At 44.4% G+C, this 20,052-nt stretch overlaps 1 protein-coding gene across 1 annotated transcript in view; it reads left to right on the plus strand.

The window, feature by feature from the left end:
- The window catches only part of LOC138365619 (coagulation factor V-like), a 33,963-nt gene extending 14,168 nt beyond the window's left edge, over window positions 1–19,795 (plus strand). Inside the window, exon 3 of the mRNA XM_069326098.1 lies at window positions 18,334–19,795. Coding sequence (XP_069182199.1) covers window positions 18,334–19,795 — 1,462 coding nt within the window. The remainder of the gene's footprint in view (window positions 1–18,333) is intronic.
- Window positions 19,796–20,052: the final 257 nt, after the last annotated feature.

Consider the following 20,052-nt stretch of genomic DNA (forward strand, 5'->3'; position numbering starts at 1 on the left):
ATATATCGTTGTTTGGAAAGTGTTTGTTGGCATATCCAGTTGTCGCACTTCTCTGCACAAATTATCACAAATTTAAATTATAATGTTAACAAGTAGAATACGTATTTTTAATAAAATCTAACATAACTAGCCAGAAAACATTTAACATTTATTAAAAAAATATATGTTTGGAAGTTAAATCGACTTCATAGGACAATTGTTTTGTTATATCAACCAATATATCTTTGTTATATTGTTTTTGTTATATCAACCAATCCTTGTAAAAATTTATTGTATGTATGTACCTTACCTAAATAAAATTGTATTGTATTGTATTGTATATATACTCGTTATTCGTTGACATGCGTTCGCTACTTAAACTACCATGTACTGTACTTATATAAAATCTCCCATGTCAAGTTCAAGTTCAAGTATGTTTATTGAGATAAGCAATAAATACATCTCAAAGGGATAGAGTAGCTTAGGCTATTTCTACCCCCCCTCTACTTCAAGTCCCTCAAGGGGCGCACAAATTCAGTGAGTACAAATAGACAAATAACATTACAAGAATCCCATTTAATCTCCCATGTCTCTTCGCTCATCTCACCGAACCCTACAGGCTCTGTGATATATTGTTTAATTAATTGAGATTCACAAATAAAGCTGATAATTGTATCTGTTAACAAAAAGGCAGAGCTTAGTATAGTTCATTTATTATGCACCCCATACCCATCCTATGGGCGATAGTGGAGTGTTACAGAGGCTCATAATGGGCTCAGGGACTGAGCCCCACAATTCATATAGCCAAGGAAGTTATAATCTTGATAAGCTAGTTACAAAAGTCAATGCACATTGTCACATCAACAATGGGCTCGAGACCGACCACAAGTACAGTTTATAATTTAAGCAACTGACATATATGGAGGGCTAGTGTCACAATTGATATGTTTATCCTACACATAACCCCCTCTCCCCCATCCAATGGGCAGCGGTGGATAGGTTACAATCAAGTCGTTTTTTGCTTTTTATTTAGAGATTAGATCTTATTGGGTGCGGAAAGATATTCATATTTTAAAGAAGGCTTCTTGGCTGATGCACTCCATTGATGGAAAATATACAACCTTTGAAAATCAATGTTAGTTTGATCTAGATATTGTAATTAACGCAGTTACCTTGTGTTATTCTTCACCTATATCTTTTTCTGGTTAATCCCTATTTACATTATGCAGTTCAGGTTTCGTTGCCAGACTATAGTTTTTAGTTTAGTTAATTTATCACATAATGGGTTCAGGGACTGAACACACAATATATTTATCTAAGCAAGTTACAATCTTGAGGAGCTAGCCACAAAATTCATAACACATCGTCACATCAACAACGTGGGTTCGAGATCGACCACAAGTACAGTTTCTAAATTAAGCAAATGCCATATGTGGAGAGCTAGTGTCACAATTGATATGATTGTCCTGCACATTTCCACAGTGGTTTGCTTGGGTTCTTTTAATTATCTTAGAGGGGGGCCTCGTAGCCTGGTGGATAGCGTGCAGGACTCGTAATTCTGTGGCGCGGGTTCGATTCCCGCACGAGGCAGAAACAAATGGGCAAAGTTTCTTTCACCCTGAATGCCCCTGTTACCTAGCAGTAAATAGGTACCTGGGAGTTAGTCAGCTGTCACGGGCTGCTTCCTGGGGGTGGAGGCCTGGTCGAGGACCGGGCCGCGGGGACACTAAAGCCCCGAAATCATCTCAAGATAACCTCAAGATAGATACCATTGAAGAGAACCTCCTAGGTACTATAGTGTATATATGCTGGTAAGAAGTATAATTATCCTGAGAAATCGTGTAAATTATGTTGTACGAGTGCTTCCAGTTAAGTAACATAGTTCATTTGTGTGCGCGTGCTTGAAGAGGAAATGTTATCCCCCCCCCCCCCCATTGTAAATATTTGTGGGTTTCAGACCATACGACCACGGCTTACCCTCGCCGCGGTCGAGGGTAAGAACACCGGATGTATACCCAGTATTACAAGTATACATTAGCAATAACAATTATGGAAAGTTCCTTCACCTATACATAGACAAGAGACTGAACTTCAGCACCCACATACAACACATAAGGGGATGCTCTGAGAGAGAGAGAGGGAGAGTAAAATTATCCACTGAGGTCTGATTAAGTCCTTTTGGGGACCTTAATCATTAGGACGTCCAATGATTAACGCAAAGTGAAGCGTATTCAGATGGTATATTGACAACATTCAGCATATCTCATAATGACCTAGTAGTACTTGGTGCACAAATACCTTTTGCAAAGGAATCGCAAAACATAATTAAACACAACTGTACCGTACAGTGCTATATATTTATTTCAGTTTGAACAATTTTTAACATTAACATTCCAACATTCATTTTAGCAAGTTCTCTCAGAATGACGTGTGGGTTAGCAATGTCAAAGGCTGACTTAAGATCTAGGAAAGTGGTATATGACCTATCAGTATGCAGGGTGAGGAATGTGGTAATACAGTGATGTACACTCTTTCCATGCATAAAGCCATATATCTGGGGAGACAACATATTAATAATTTTGTAAAGGAGACGGTTGAGAACCATCCTCTCAAGACACTTATAGAGACAACTAGTGAGGGAGATTGGGCGAAAAGCACTCGGCTGGTGAGGTTTAGGAATGGGAATAATAACACTGTTGGTCCATGACTTAGGAAGCTCCCCAGTTACATAGCGCATATTATACAATTGAAGAAAGGTATTCCCTGGAACTAGCAGAAGCATATGCAGTATGCCGTCAGTAACTCCATCCTCCCCGGGTGATGTAGCTTTGCCTTTATGTAGAGCAGAATCTAGTTCGTATTCAGTAAAAGCATGTCACAGTCATCCTCTTGATGAAGCATGAAGTCAAGGAACCTTGCCCTATCAGTATATCTATCATTTAATTCATTCTGTGAGGGTAGAGGAAGACTGTCAAAGCTGGAAGTCGTGGCCCAAGCATCAACAAGCTCATTTGCTCTGTGCAGAGGATTAGGGTACGAGATCTCTGCAGCATTTTTCCCTTTGATCTTTTTGATATCCTTCCATGCCCGACTTAGTGGCGTGTGAGAATTGAGACCACGGACAAAAGTTTCCCAGTCTGTCTGCCTCAGCTCCACCATACGTTCCCTGGCCTTAGCCAGAGCCGCTTGAAAGAGCCGAAGCATTTCATCAGTGCGGGTCCTTCTACAAGCTAGTCCAATTATTCTGGCAGTGCGTTTTAGTGTCTGCAATTTAGAATCATTATAATAAACATAAGTGCTATGACCAGTGTAATTTGGGTTACGTGGCCTGGACGATGAATCAAGTGATTCTATAAACTGTTCGATAGTACCTGTGAGCTCATTGTTAAAATCTTCAACTGATGAAGGCTCAGATGAACTGCACCAATCTGACACATGAGCAACAAGATTGTCTCGTTGATCGATGGGCTCAGCCAGCCTCTTCCGCTTGAACACTCCACCAGGGAGGATAGAGCTTCCAATGCTTACAGTGGCTAATATGCCCAGATGATCAGACGCCATATCTGGCACTATTGACGAGGCGCACACGGTGTGAGAGACGTTGAAACCGAGACATAGACCAAGAATACCTCCGTAGATATTCGTCGGTTCAAGGTCACCCACAATCTGTGCATCATCGTGACTACCTAATAGTGACACCAGTTGGTTGCCGTTACGATTACTGAACTGCGAATTACCAATATTCCTATGTCTAGCGTTATAATCACCTCTAATGATGGCAGGCTCAGTCTGAATACAGATAGGAAGGTCAGCATAATTAAAGTTACAAAGAGTCGATTATTTAGTACATAGTTGTTTTTCTCTTAAACTGGATGATAGAGGGGGAGTCTTTAACGTGATTGGGAATACATACATACATACATACATACATACATACATACATACATACATACATACATACATACATACATACATACATACATACATACGTACATACATACATACATGCGTACATACATACATACATACATACATACATACATACATACATACATACATACATACATACATACATACATACATACATGCATGCGTACATCCATCCATCCATCCATCCATCCATACATACATACATACATACATACATACATACATACATACATGCATACATACATACATACATACATACATACATACATACATACATACATACATACATGCATACATGCATGCATACATACATACATACATGGGAGAATGGGGACCCCCATCGTGGTGCAGATACGTGGCGAGCTAAACTCTTGGAAGTGGCAACAAGGAATTTTCTGAGCCAGCATGTCAAGGAACCCACAAGAATGAGAGGCAATGATGAACCAGCTAGACTCGACTTAATATTCACCCTGAATGAGTCAGAAATAAGGGAAGTCAAAGTTGAAGCCCCCATAGGAATGAGTGACCACAGTGTACTGACCTTTGAGTACTTGGTGGAGGTAGGGATAACCTATCCAAGGATGGGAGTGGAGGGGAAAAGACTGAATTACCGAAGAGGAAAATATGACGAGATGAGGAACTTCCTCAGGGGAATACCATGGGAAACAGAACTTAGAGACAAGAATGTGCAGGTCATGATGAATATTGTCACCCAAAAGTGCCAGGAAGCTGCAGACAGGTTTATCCCCGTCCAAAAGGAGAAAAACGAAAAACAACAGAAAAACCCATGGTTCAACCAGGAATGTAAGGTAGCGAAACAACTGAGCAAAAGAACATGGAGAAACTACAGAAATAACAGAACACCAGAGAGCAGGGAGAGATACCAGAGGGCCAGAAATGAGTACATCAGAGTGAGGAGGGAAGCAGAGAGACAGTTTGAAAATGACATTGCGAGTAAAGCCAAGACCCAACCAAAGCTGCTCCACAGCCATATCAGGAGGAAAACAGCAGTGAAGGAACAAGTGATGAAGCTGCGGAAAGGGGAGAACAGATACACAGAGAATGACAAGGAGGTGTGTGAAGAACTCAACAAGAGATTCCAGGAGGTCTTCACAATAGAACAAGGAGAAGCCCCTGCACTAAATGAGGAAGCGGCAAACCAAGCAACCTTGGAGGAATTTGATCTCACCAGTGATGAGGTCAAAAGGTGTCTGCTGGAGCTAGATGTGACAAAGGCTGTTGGGCCTGATAGAATCTCACCATGGATACTAAAGGAAGGTGCAGAAGCACTAAGTGTGCCACTCTCTATGGTGTATAACAGGTCACTGGAAACAGGAGACTTACCAGAAAGTTGGAAGACAGCTAACGTGGTCCCAATATACAAAAAGGGTGACAGGCAAGAGGCACTGAATTACAGGCCAGTTTCCTTAACTTGTATACCATTCAAGGTTCCTTCAGAAGATCGTGAGGAAAAGGCTCGTAGAGCATCTGGAGGGAAATAACTTTGTAACGCACCACCAACATGGGTTCAGAGATGGTAGATCGTGCCTCACAGGCTTAATAGAATTTTATGACCAGGCAACGAAAATTAGGCAGGAAAGAGAAGGGTGGGCCGACTGCATTTTCCTGGATTGCCAAAAAGCCTTTGACACAGTACCCCATAAAAGGCTGTTAAAAAAGTTGGAGCAACAGGCAGGAGTAAAAGGGAAGGTGCTCCAGTGGATAAGGGAGTACTTAAGCAACAGGAAACAGCGAGTAACTGTGAGGGGGAAGACATCAGAGTGGCGAGATGTCACCAGCGGAGTCCCACAGGGCTCAGTACTTGGACCCATCCTGTTTCTAATATATGTGAACGATCTTCCAGAGGGTATAGACTCATTCCTCTCGATGTTTGCTGATGATGCAAAAATTATGAGAAGAATCAAGACGGATGAAGATAGACAGAGACTACAGGATGACCTGGATAAACTGGAGGAATGGTCTAGAAAATGGCTGCTGAAGTTCAACTCTGGAAAGTGTAAGGTGATGAAATTAGGCGAAGGGAGCAGGAGGCTGAACACAAGGTATCATCTGGGAGGGGAAATCCTGCAAGAATCAAATAGAGAGAAGGATCTGGGGGTTGATATCACACCGAACCTGTCCCCAGAGGCCCACATCAAAAGAATATCATCAGCGGCATATGCTAGACTGGCCAACATAAGAACTGCCTTCAGAAACTTGTGTAAGGAATCTTTCAGAACCCTGTATACCACTTATGTAAGACCAATCCTGGAGTATGCAGCTCCAGCCTGGAGTCCATACCTAGTTAAACACAAGACAAAGTTAGAGAAGATTCAGCGGTATGCCACCAGGCTCGTCCCGGAACTGAGAGGATTGAGCTACGAGGAAAGGCTAAAGGAGCTGAACCTCACATCCCAGGAAAACAGAAGAGTAAGGGGAGACATGATAACCACCTACAAAATTCTCAGGGGAATTGACAGGGTGGACAAAGACAAACTCTTCAGCACGGGTGGGACACGAACAAGGGGACACAGGTGGAAACTTAGTACCCAGACGAGCCACAGAGACGTTAGAAAGATTTTTTCAGAGTCAGAGTAGTTAATAAATGGAATGCACTAGGAAGTGATGTGGTGGAGGCTGACTCCATACACAGTTTCAAATGTAGATATGATAGAGCCCAGTAGGCTCAGGAATCTGTACACCAGTTGATTGACAGTTGAGAGGCGGGACCAAAGAGCCAAAGCTCAACCCCGCAAGCACAATTAGGTGAGTACAATTAGGTGAGTACATACATACATACATACATACATGCGTATATAAATACATGCGTATATAAATACATACATACATTACATACATACATACATGCATGCATGCGTACATACATCCATCCATCTATCCATACATACATACATACATACATACATACATACATACATACATGCATACATACATACATACATACATACATACATACATACATACATACATACATGCATACATACATGCATGCATGCGTACATACATACATCCATCCATCTATCCATACATACATACATACATACATACATACATACATACATACATGCATACATACATACATACATACATACATACATACATACATACATACATGCATACATACATACATACATACATGCATGCATGCATACATACATACATACATACATACATACATACATACATGTATGTGAGTACATACATACATACATACATACACGTCCAGTCAGCATATAGCTATTTCGGGACAAAATCCAATACAGTTTATATTGGTGAGACGCCACTGTGATGAGGAGTTTAAATATCACAGGAACTGTAGGTTAATGTGAGACATAAGTGAGGTTAGATGAAGCATCTACAAGCTTCAGTTGGAGGCTGATGGAGTGTTGTGGAGGTTGCTGGTACTATGTCCAGATGTTGGAGGGTGGATTTGACTCTCCCACCCTCCCTACAACTCCCCCCTTCCCCCCACATTGACAGCAGTACGTCTAAGGTTACTTTCCACTCTCGCTTACCAAGGGTATAACCCCCGCCCCCCCCAACACACACACATGCATCAGATTCTTAACTTACAATATTTATGCAGGCGATGAGTCACAATAACGTGGCTGAAGTATGTTGACCAGACCACACACTAGAAATTGAAGGGACGACGACGTTTAGGTCCGTCCTGGACCATTCTCAAGTCTCACTATCGACTTGAGAATGGTCCAGGACAGACCGAAACGTCGTCGTCCCTTCAATTTCTAGTGTGTGGTCTGGTCAACTTACAATATTTATGATTTACCAATTTATGTTACTACACTGACTCTCAATTTCACAATATTGTATAAACTTTGATGAATCGCTCGTCTATGGGTCATCCAATAATGTTAGCAGACTTCTAGATGTTACCACTGCTAGGTTTAGGCTCAGCAACAAGTACCTCTGGGAGTTTGTAACATCTGATGATGTAGATTTGACTAAATGTAAACTCTGTCAGCAGAACTATTCGCATACTTTGCGTCATTATATAATGGAATGTGAAAAATAGCGGAATTTAAAGATAACAACATCAATAGTGTCCATGAAATGTGTAAGTACTTCATTCATAATGATGTGCTGCCCGAAATCTTAGCGAAGTATCCAAAATTTGCTTACTGTAGGTAATGCATACACATGACTGTAAAGCTGCCGCCCAGTTGGGTGGGTGTGGAGCACATGACTGTAAAGCTGCCGCCCAGTTGGGTGGGTGTGGAGCACATGACTGTAAAGCTGCCGCCCAGTTGGGTGGGTGTGGAGCACATGACTGTAAAGCAGCCGCCCAGTTGGGTGGGTGTGGAGCACATGACTGTAAAGCTGCCGCCCAGTTGGGTGGGTGTGGAGCACATGACTGTAAAGCTGCCGCCCAGTTGGGTGGGTGTGCAGCAAGACTAGTAACTGTGTGACTCACCATAAATGTAAAGTGCCTTGTATAGTGACTGTTGTGAGCCTCTTGTTGAATCACTTGTGACACAAAAGATTACTGATGTGTGTATTTGTGGTGGTGATTAAATATGTATGTGTATGTATATATGTATACGTATGAATATGTACATGTATGCATAAGTATGTGTACATTAATAATTTTGTAACTAGCGTCAAAAGATTGTTATTTGCTTAGCTAAACGAACTAGAGGGTTCAGTTCCTGAACCGATTATGTGCCTCTGTAATCCTTTACACCACCGCCCACGGGATGTGTATTATGGGGTGCATAATAAAGAAAGAAAATGAATGGACCGAACCCCACAATTCATTTAGCTAAGCAAGTTACAATCTTGATGAGCTAGTTACAAAATTCACTATAAGTCGTCACATCATAAATGGGTTCGAGATGGACCACAAGTAGTGCATTACATAAATTTATCAGTATTGTGCAGCCTGTGATCCCCGCCTGGCTGGATACTGATACCTAGGTAATTTTCATGTGTCCGGACACCGGCAATAAGGTGGTATTATTTATTTAACTTAAGATATATATATTTTTAAATGTTGTCACATTAACGGCTACATCTTCCTTTCTTCTGACATATAGATTTTTAAGATTAATTAAAATATATGGAAACTAATTATACAATATATTGGCTGGTGTGCAGGGCTTCACATTCTCAGAGCTAGCCATCAAGTAACTATCAAAACGCATATATCTTCGTTTTCACTTCAGTTATATTTATGACAAAGGATTTTAAATGTAGCCTATATTTCTACCTTTCAGATGACATAAATACTTTTGTTAATTACAATATCTAGATCAAACTAACATTGATTTTCAAAAGGTTGTATATTTTCCATCAATGGAGAGCATCAGCCAAGAAGCCTTCTTTAAAATATGAATATCTTTCCTCACCAAATAAGATCAAATCTCTGAATAAAACGCAAAAAACGACTTGATTGTAGCCTATCCACCGCTGCCCATTGGATGGGGGAGAGGGGGTTATGTGTAGGATAAACATATCAATTATGACACTAGCCCTCCATATATGTCAGTTGCTTAAATTATAAACTGTACTTGTGGTGGGACTCGAGCCCATTGTTGATGTGACAATGTGCATTGACTTTTGTAACTAGCTTATCAAGATTATAACTTGCTTGGCTATATGAATTGTGGGGCTCAGTCCCTGAGCCCATTATGTGCCTCTGTAACACTCCACTATCGCTCATAGGATGGGTATGGGGTGCATAATAAATGAACTAAAATAAGCTCTGCCTTTTTGATAACATATACAATTATAAGCTTTATTTGTGAAGCTCAATTAATTAAACAATATATCAAAGAGCCTGTGGGGTTCGGTGAGATGAGCGAAGAGACATGGGAGATTTTACATAAGTACAGTACATGGTAGTTTAAGTAGCGAACGCATGTCAACGAATAACGAGTATATATACAATACAATACAATACAATTTTATTTAGGTAAGGTACATACATACAATAAATTTTTACAAGGATTGGTTGATATAACAAAAACAATATAACAAAGATATATTGGTTGATATAACAAAACAATTGTCCTATGAAGTCGATTTAACTTCCAAACATATATTTTTTTAATAAATGTTAAATGTTTTCTGGCTAGTTATGTTAGATTTTATTAAAAATACGTATTCTACTTGTTAACATTATAATTTAAATTTGTGATAATTTGTGCAGAGAAGTGCGACAACTGGATATGCCAACAAACACTTTCCAAACAACGATATATCATGGATAAGTCGCTCCACAACATTGACGCTTGGACCGTCGACTTCCTTTGATGCTACTTATTTACTTATTTCATAATGAAATTATATTAGTTTGGAGTAAATATATGTTTTCTCATGTTCTGCATTCAGCACCCACATTATAGTAAATATACCATATTACTTCATTACTTAAATAATGCTAGGAGGGTTTGAGTTGCTTTGGGTCTTTAGTGGACAGAATCTCCAATAGATGGGGCGAGAGTCGCTCCCTCTCTCTCGCCCGAGCAAGAGTCGAAACTTAATTTAAAATTGATATATCTTTGTTCTCGAACATGATATATTTCATTTGGTGAAATCATAATAATGTTCATATCTCGATCTTTCTGGAGGCATATAAGATTTTAGGCTTTATTAGCGTATCTTTTGTTAATTATACAATATATCGGCAAGTGCGTAGGCGTCTGCACTCCATGCCCGACAAGCTACTGAGCGCTACTATAAAAACATATGTATCTTCACTTGAGCTATAAATATGTCTATTGTAATGTATTTAAAATGAAGCTCTTATTTCTATCTTGCTTAAGACATAAAACATTTGTGTTTATTAACGAATTTACGTGAAATAAACATTGATCTGAGAGAGTTGCTCTGTTGTTCAGTCTGTACGGGGTGGGAGCTCCGTAATTTTTAAAATACATGTATCTTCATTAGAACTTTAAATATGTCCATGGTAAAGTGTTTAAAGTGAAGCTTATATGTCTGCCTTTCTTGAGACATATAAAACATATATGTTTATTAACGAATTCACGTGAAATAAACATTGTTCTGAGAGAGAGTTGCTCGGTCGATCAATCTGTCCGGGGTTAAAGCTCGGCTATTATAAAAGTACACGTATCTTCGCTTTAAATTGAAATATGCCCATGGTAAGGTATTTAGAATGAAGCTTATATTTCTATCTTTCTTGTGACATATAAAACTCTTACGTTTATTAAGGAATCTGTGTGAAATAGGCATGGTTCTGAGATGAATGCTGCGGTTTTCGAGCTCGACGCGCGGCAATGGACGCAATACACATCCAGTGGGTGTTATTGGACCATATACCCATTTTATTTGTGGTTGGAGCCACATACCCATTCTATGGGTGGTTAGAGCCCCATACCCATTCTATGGGTGGTTGGAGCCCCATACCCATCCTGTGGGTTGTAGTGGACGCCATACTCATCCTGTGGGTGGTATTGGACCCCATACCCTTCCTGTGGGTGGATGTGATCCCCATACTCATCCTGTGGGTGGATGTTACCCTCATACCCATCCTGTGGGTGGTATTGGACCCCTTTCCCACCTAACAGGCGGTAGGTGACAATATACCCATCCTAGCTATAGTTGGTATAGTAGACACAATACCGTCCTGTTTGCAGTAGTTTACCCCATAGACATTCCAACGTAACATCGTTTTCTGTTAGCGTTCCTACAAAACATCCTTTAAAGATTTGTAAAGCACAAACTATGGTATATAATATTGATTGGTGAAGGACTGTTATTCTATGTAATAATTTTTAGTGCTTATTATAATTTACTAAGAACAACTAATATTTCTCAAAACAAAATTACGAGCCTTCAATAGGAAGTAGCTGATCTGTAATATTCTAAGAGCATGGACAATAGTAGGTAAATTTCACAACCCATGTGGGTCCTGAAAACTACAATTTTCCTTATAATTGAGCCAATCACGAATATTCTGCTATCTATGTTGACGGACGGGTACTGTGACACGTAAATTGGTACGTGAGGAAGAGTTTGGGCCTTGGTAAAAAAAGTAACTGGGAATATATCACATATTTACTAATTCATATTCAACATATTGACTTTAAGCATTAAGTCATATATGTGCTGTCTTGTGTGAGAACGGGTTGAGGATCGGACGCCGGGTGCCATGCCGTTGTTCGCTGCGTCTTCTGCGACTGCCATGAGTGCTGTCGGTATGGGTATGGGTCGGCTGGTCGACCTTTCCCCTGCCTCCCACTTCTGCGGTTGCCATGAGTGCTGTCGGTATGGGTATGGGTCGGCGGGTCGACCTTTCCCCTGCCTCCCACTTCTGCGGCTGCTGTGCCTTGTTCTCCCGTGGCTCACATCTCGGCTTGCTAGCCTCTTCTGCCTGCTGTACCAGTGGAGGGGCGCGGCCTCTTGTGTTTAGGCCAACCCCCACCCCCCTTCCTCCGCGGTCGTGGCCGCCACTGAGGTTTTGCCTGGCCGTGTCAGGTCGCGGACTCCCTTCGTCACTCGGGAGTCGGATTATGTGGCGGTGGAGACCTCAGATGACCTGCGCCCTGACCCTAAGCGCTCGCGGCGCTCTTCCCTGTTTTGGCCTCGGATGGTCTTGCCTGGGCGGACGTAGGGGATTTTGTGAGCTGCGTGTCTTCCGACGGTATGGCGTCTGTGACTGGTGAGTTCCGATGGTCTCAGAGGTGGTGGTGGCGGATGTCCTTGCGACGGATGTGGGTGCTGGTGTAGGGAGCTCTGTGTTAGTTCCTGTGTCCTCCCCTGTGCCTCCTGCTGTGGGCTCCAGATGTGAGAGTTGTTGTCTACCCCCCCCCCCCCCCACCCTTCTTGGCCGATAACGCGGCTCGTGAACTCGTGGTTGTTCTTAAGAAAGATAGTCGGTGAGGGGGCTCTGTGCCTGTGCCCGGTGCCCAGCGGTCCGTTGCGAGTTTACGCCCTGTGGTCTCGTCCCCCGTGTTGCCGCCCCCTTCCTATTGCCTCGTCGGGGGACGACGTATCAGTTGCTGATGAGGAGTCTGGACCTTGTATGACGATACGGGTGCAGCCGGTTCCCTGGTGTTCGTCCACCGTGTGGGTGCCCAGCGTGCACGGTTTCATCTCTGGCGTTCCTGATTTTATGAAGTGCCCTCGGGGGACGTGTGGCGGTCGTGTTCAGGATGATGAGCGGATCGTTTGGGAGGCGTACTGTTTGCGGTTTCCGGAAAAGGATTATCCGCATAAATATGTGTTATGGATTTGTAACAGCTTCTCAACCCCAGCTCATCAACCCCAGCTCTTCAACCCCAGCTCTTCAACCCCAGCTCTTCAACCCCAGCTCTTCAACCTCAGCTCTTCACGTCATGCGTTTGTGTCCGTTTTGGGCTGACCTATGTATTTGTCTTCTTGTATGAACCTGTTGCTATGTACTTCTGTATTTGTGTGTTTTCATGTATTTGTCTGGGTATGGTTTGGGGATTATTGTTTGGTTCCTTTATATCTTGTACTTTGTTGTTGGTTTCTTTTAGTATTTGTTTTTATGGTATTTATGTAGCGTGCTTTCGCATGTAAATATAAAAATTAAAAAGAACTCACAGACTGACTCACATTCAGACATGACTCTCGCTCCACCTTCACATAAACTAGAAAGCTCACTCAAGTGTCAATCCCGAATTATTTTCATACTGTTATTTATCCTGTTTCGAGCTGTTAAGACGTGTGTTTACTAGTTGTGTTTTTACGGGGGTTGAGCTTTGCTCTTTCGGCCCGCCTCTCAACTGTCAATCAACTGTTTACTAACTACTTTTTTTTTTTTTTTTTTTTTTTTTTTTTTTTTTCACACCACACACACACACACACCCCAGGAAGCAGCCCGTGACAGCTGACTAACTCCCAGGTACCTATTTACTGCTAGGTAACAGGGGCACTTAGGGTGAAAGAAACTTTGCCCATTTGTTTCTGCCTCGTGCGGGAATCGAACCCGCGCCACAGAATTACGAGTCCTGCGCGCTATCCACCAGGCTACGAGGCCCCCATCGTGTATTAACGCTATAATAACCCTTCCATGTCAGCTGTTACCTCCTTCACCATTACAATACTTCCCCTTTACATTAGAGCAGAGCAATAGAATCTTTGACGATAAAAGCTTCGTTACTTGGATGCAAGTTAATGGGCACCTTCGTTACTTGGATGCAAGTTAATGGGCACCTTCGTTACTTGGATACAAGTTAATGGTGAGTTTCGTTACTTGGATATAAGTTTATGGGCACCTTCGTTACTTGGATACAAGTTAATGGGGAGCTTCGTTACTTGGATACAAGTTAATGGGGAGCTTCGTTACTTGGATATAAGTTTATGGGCACCTTCGTTACTTGGATGCAAGTTAATGAGGAGCTTCGTTACTTGGATACAAGTTAATGAGGAGCTTCGTTACTTGGATACAAGTTAATGAGGAGCTTCGTTACTTGGATACAAGTTAATGGGGAGCTTCGTTACTTGGATACAAGTTAATGGGGAGCTTCGTTACTTGGATACAAGTTAATAGGGAGCTTCGTTACTTGGATACAAGTTTATGGGGAGCTTCGTTACTTGGATACAAGTTAATGGGGAGCTTCGTTACTTGGATACAAGTTAATGGGCACCTTCGTTACTTGGATACAAGTTAATGGGGAGCTTCGTTACTTGGATACAAGTTAATGGTGAATTTCGTTACTTGGATACAAGTTTATGGGGAGCTTCGTTACTTGGATACAAGTTAATGGGGAGCTTCGTTACTTGGATACAAGTTAATGGGGAGCTTCGTTACTTGGATACAAGTTAATGGGGAGCTTCGTTACTTGGATACAAGTTAATGAGGAGCTTCGTTACTTGGATACAAGTTAATAGGGAGCTTCGTTACTTGGATACAAGTTAATGGGGAGCTTCGTTACTTGGATACAAGTTAATAGGGAGCTTCGTTACTTGGATACAAGTTAATGGGGAGCTTCGTTACTTGGATACAAGTTAATAGGGAGCTTCGTTACTTGGATACAAGTTAATGGGGAGCTTCGTTACTTGGATACAAGTTAATAGGGAGCTTCTTTACTTGGAAACAAGTTTATGGGGAGCTTCGTTACTTGGATACAAGTTTATGGGGAGCTTCATTACTTGGATACAAGTTTATGGGGAGCTTCGTTACTTGGATACAAGTGTATGGGGAGCTTCATTACTTGGATACAAGTGTATGGAGAGCTTCGTTACTTGGATACAAGTGTATGGAGAGCTTCGTTACTTGGATTCAAGTGTATGGAGAGCTTCGTTACTTGGATACAAGTGTATGAAGAGCTTCGTTACTTGGATACAAGTGCATGGGGAGCTTCATTACTTGGATACAAGTTAATGGGGAGCTTCGTTACTTGGATACAAGTTTATGGGGAGCTTCTTTACTTGGATACAAGTTTATGGGAGCTTCGTTACTTGGATACAAGTGTATGGGGAGCTTCGTTACTTGGATACAAGTTTATGGGGAGCTTCGTTACTTGGATACAAGTTAATGGGGAGCTTCGTTACTTGGATACATGTTAATGGGGAGCTTCGTTACTTGGATACAAGTGTATGGAGAGCTTCGTTACTTGGATACAAGTGTATGGAGAGCTTCGTTACTTGGATACAAGTGTATGAAGAGCTTCGTTACTTGGATACAAGTGTATGGGGAGCTTCGTTACTTGGATACAAGTTTATGGGGAGCTTCTTTACTTGGATACAAGTTTATGGGAGCTTCGTTACTTGGATACAAGTGTATGGGGAGCTTCGTTACTTGGATACAAGTTAATGGGGAGCTTCGTTACTTGGATACAAGTTAATGGGGAGCTTCGTTACTTGGATACAAGTTTATGGGGAGCTTCGTTACTTGGATACAAGTTTATGGGGAGCTTCGTTACTTGGATACAAGTTACTGGGGAGCTTCGTTCATGTGGTGTTGTGCTAGGTAGATACAAGCTCAAGGGATGATGAAATGTCCGGAGGCAAGATAACCCACTAGAATTATGTTATCCATCAGCATCTAGAGCAAAAAGTCTCATTTAGAGATATCTAAAAGCAATGCATTGCCAGTACGTTGAGACGTCACGAGGAGGCTTGCCATCGGCCCAGGGTCAGGTTATCTTGAGGTTATCTTGAAGTTATCTTGAGATGATTTCGGGGCTTAGCGTTCCCTCGGCCCGGTCCTCGACCAGGCCTCCTTTTTGTTACACACACCCAGGAAGCAGCCCGTACCAGCTGTCTAACTCCCAGGTACCTATCTACTGCTAGGTGAATAGAGGCATCAGGCTGAAAGGAAAGCTACCCGTTTGTTTCCGCCTCCGCCAGGAATCGAACCCGGAACCATAGGACTACGAATCCCGAGCGCTGTCCACTCAGCCGTCAAGCCCCTACAGATCAATTTATGACACTAAATAATGACTTCTTATGGTATGAAGTAATGATGTTATGTAGCTCACGTGACCTATTTAAGCTGACCCATCTTGATTTTGAACAAGTTTGCATGTATTGTTAACCTAGGAGCCGGTCGGCCGAGCGGACAGCACGCTGGACTTGTGATCCTGTGGTCCTGGGTTTGATCCCAGGCGCCGGCGAGAAACATTGGGCAGAGTTTCTTTCACCCTATTCCCCTGTTACCTAGCAGTAAAATAGGTACCTGGGTGTTAGTCAGCTGTCACGGGCTGCTTCCTGGGGGTGGAGGCCTGGTCGAGGACCGGGCCGCGGGGACACTAAAGCCCCGAAATCATCTCAAGATAACCTCAAGATTACCTATTCAAACACAGAGAAAAAGTTTGCAGTGAAATATGTCCCTTCAGAACATTCATGTGATTTTCACTTAGACGATTTTCAGAAAGATTTATCTTTTTTTACTTCATTTCTTGACTAACATTTGGTGTTGTAGTCATGTTACTGAGGCAACACTGAAGCGGAGATGTGTTGCTGGCTGCCTTTTGTTTTCCCTGTACGGCACACCGTCTATCCTCGGGCTTGTCTGTCTGTCTGTCTGTCTGTCTGTCTGTCTGTCTGTCTGTCAGTCTGTCTGTCTGTCTCTCCCTGCAAGTCTGGTCCTCCCAATGTCATTATGGCTCCGCTTCTCAGGTCATATATTAATTCCATTTCGTTATTCAGTTTCTCTGTCTCACTTGTCCGTTCCTTGTTGCTATTCCTTACAACACATTGCAAGTCGTCCCTCCATCACGGTCGTCCCTCCATCACGGTCGTCCCTCCATCACGGTCGTCCCTCCATCACGGTCGTCCCTCCATCACAGTCGTCCCTCCATCACGGTCGTCCCTCCATCACAGTCGTCCCTCCAACACGGTCGTCCCTCCATCACAGTCGTCCCTCCATCACGGTCGTCCTTCCATCACGGTCGTCCCTCCATCACAGTCGTCCCTCCATCACGGTCGTCCCTCCATCACGGTCGTCCCTCCATCACGGTCGTCCCTCCATCACAGTCGTCCCTCCATCACGGTCGTCCCTCCATCACGGTCGTCCCTCCATCACAGTCGTCCCTCCATCACGGTCGTCCCTCCATCACAGTCGTCCCTCCATCACGGTCGTCCCTCCATCACAGTCGTCCCTCCATCACAGTCGTCTCTCCATCACGGTCGTCCCTCCATCACAGTCGTCCCTCCATCACGGTCGTCCCTCCATCACAGTCGTCCCTCCATCACAGTCGTCTCTCCATCACAGTCGTCCCTCCATCACAGTCGTCCCTCCATCACGGTCGTCCCTCCATCACAGTCGTCCCTCCATCACAGTCGTCCCTCCATCACGGTCGTCCCTCCATCACGGTCGTCCCTCCATCACAGTCGTCCCTCCATCACAGTCGTCCCTCCATCACGGTCGTCCCTCCATCACAGTCGTCCCTCCATCACAGTCGTCCCTCCATCACGGTCGTCCCTCCATCACGGTCGTCCCTCCATCACAGTCGTCCCTCCATCACGGTCGTCCCTCCATCACAGTCGTCCCTCCATCACAGTCGTCCCTCCATCACAGTCGTCCCTCCATCACAGTCGTCCCTCCATCACAGTCGTCCCTCCATCACGGTCGTCCCTCCATCACGGTCGTCCCTCCATCACGGTCGTCCCTCCATCACAGTCGTCCCTCCATCACGGTCGTCACTCCATCACGGTCGTCCCTCCATCACGGTCGTCCCTCCATCACAGTCGTCCCTCCATCACAGTCGTCCCTCCATCACAGTCGTCCCTCCATCACAGTCGTCCCTCCATCACAGTCGTCCCTCCATCACGGTCGTTCCTCCATCACGGTCGTCCCTCCATCACGGTCGTCCCTCCATCACAGTCGTCCCTCCATCACAGTCGTCCCTCATTCACGGTCGTCCCTCCATCACGGTCGTCCCTCCATCACAGTCGTCCCTCCATCACGGTCGTCCTTCAACCATAAAAATCCCCCGCCGTCAACAGCACCAACTTATCCCCCGCCGTCAACACCACCAACTTATCCCCCGCCGTCAACAGCACCAACTTATCCCCCACCGTCAACACCACCAACTTATCCCCCACCGTCAGCACCACCAACTTATTCCCCGCCGTCAACACCACCAACTTATCCCCCGCCGTCAACAGCACCAACTTATCCCCCACCGTCAACACCACCAACTTATCCCCCACCGTCAGCACCACCAACTTATTCCCCGCCGTCAACACCACCAACTTATCCCCCGCCGTCAACAGCACCAACTTATCCCCCGCCGTCAACACCACCAATTTATCCCCCGCCGTCAACACCACCAACTTATCCCCCGCCGTCAACAGCACCAACTTATCCCCCGCCGTCAACATCACCAACTTATCCCCCGCCGTCAACACCACCAACTTATCCCCCGCCGTCAACACCACCAACTTATCCCCCGCCGTCAACACCACCAACTTATCCCCCGCCGTCAACACCACCAACTTATCCCCCGCCGTCAACACCACCAACTTATCCTCCACCGTCAACACCACCAACTTATCCCCCGCCGTCAGCACCACCAACTTATCCCCCGCCGTCAACACCACCAACTTATCCCCCGCCGTCAACACCACCAACTTATCCCCCACCGTCAACACCACCAACTTATCCCCCGCCGTCAACACCACCAACTTATCCTCCACCGTCAACACCACCAACTTATCCCCCGCCGTCAACACCACCAACTTATCCCCCGCCGTCAACAGCACCAACTTATCCCCCGCCGTCAACACCACCAACTTATCCCCCGCCGTCAACACCACCAACTTATCCCCCGCCGTCAACACCACCAACTTATCCCCCGCCGTCAACACCACCAACTTATCCTCCACCGTCAACACCACCAACTTATCCCCCGCCGTCAGCACCACCAACTTATCCCCCGCCGTCAACACCACCAACTTATCCCCCGCCGTCAACAGCACCAACTTATCCCCCGCCGTCAACACCACCAACTTATCCCCCGCCGTCAACACCACCAACTTATCCTCCACCGTCAACACCACCAACTTATCCCCCGCCGTCAGCACCACCAACTTATCCCCCGCCGTCAACACCACCAACTTATCCCCCGCCGTCAACACCACCAACTTATCCCCCGCCGTCAACAGCACCAACTTATCCCCCGCCGTCAACACCACCAACTTATCCCCCGCCGTCAGCACCACCAACTTATCCCCCGCCGTCAACACCACCAACTTATCCCCCGCCGTCAACACCACCAACTTATCCCCCACCGTCAACACCACCAACTTATCCCCCACCGTCAACACCACCAACTTATCCCCCGCCGTCAACACCACCAACTTATCCCCCACCGTCAACACCACCAACTTATCCCCCACCGTCAACACCACCAACTTATCCCCCGCCGTCAACACCACCAACTCGCAGCATGAAGTTGTTTCGTGAAAGTTTGTTCATTAAATCCCGACCTTTTGACTCTCTTCGTTTGAGTGTCCCCGTGGGTGTTCCACCTATTCGTACACACCTATTTGTGCCTGCCTGCTCAAGTTTGTTTTTTTAACATGATAGTATAAGTCATGGCATTTTGTCCACTACATATACGCTAAATGAACATTTTCGACATTTTTATGATTGTCTGTACTTACCTAGTTGTTACCTATTTGTGGGGGTTGAGCTCTGGCTCTTTGGTCACGCCTCTCAGC

Source organism: Procambarus clarkii, chromosome 17 (genome assembly GCF_040958095.1).
Source record: "Procambarus clarkii isolate CNS0578487 chromosome 17, FALCON_Pclarkii_2.0, whole genome shotgun sequence".
NCBI lineage: Eukaryota > Metazoa > Arthropoda > Malacostraca > Decapoda > Cambaridae > Procambarus > Procambarus clarkii.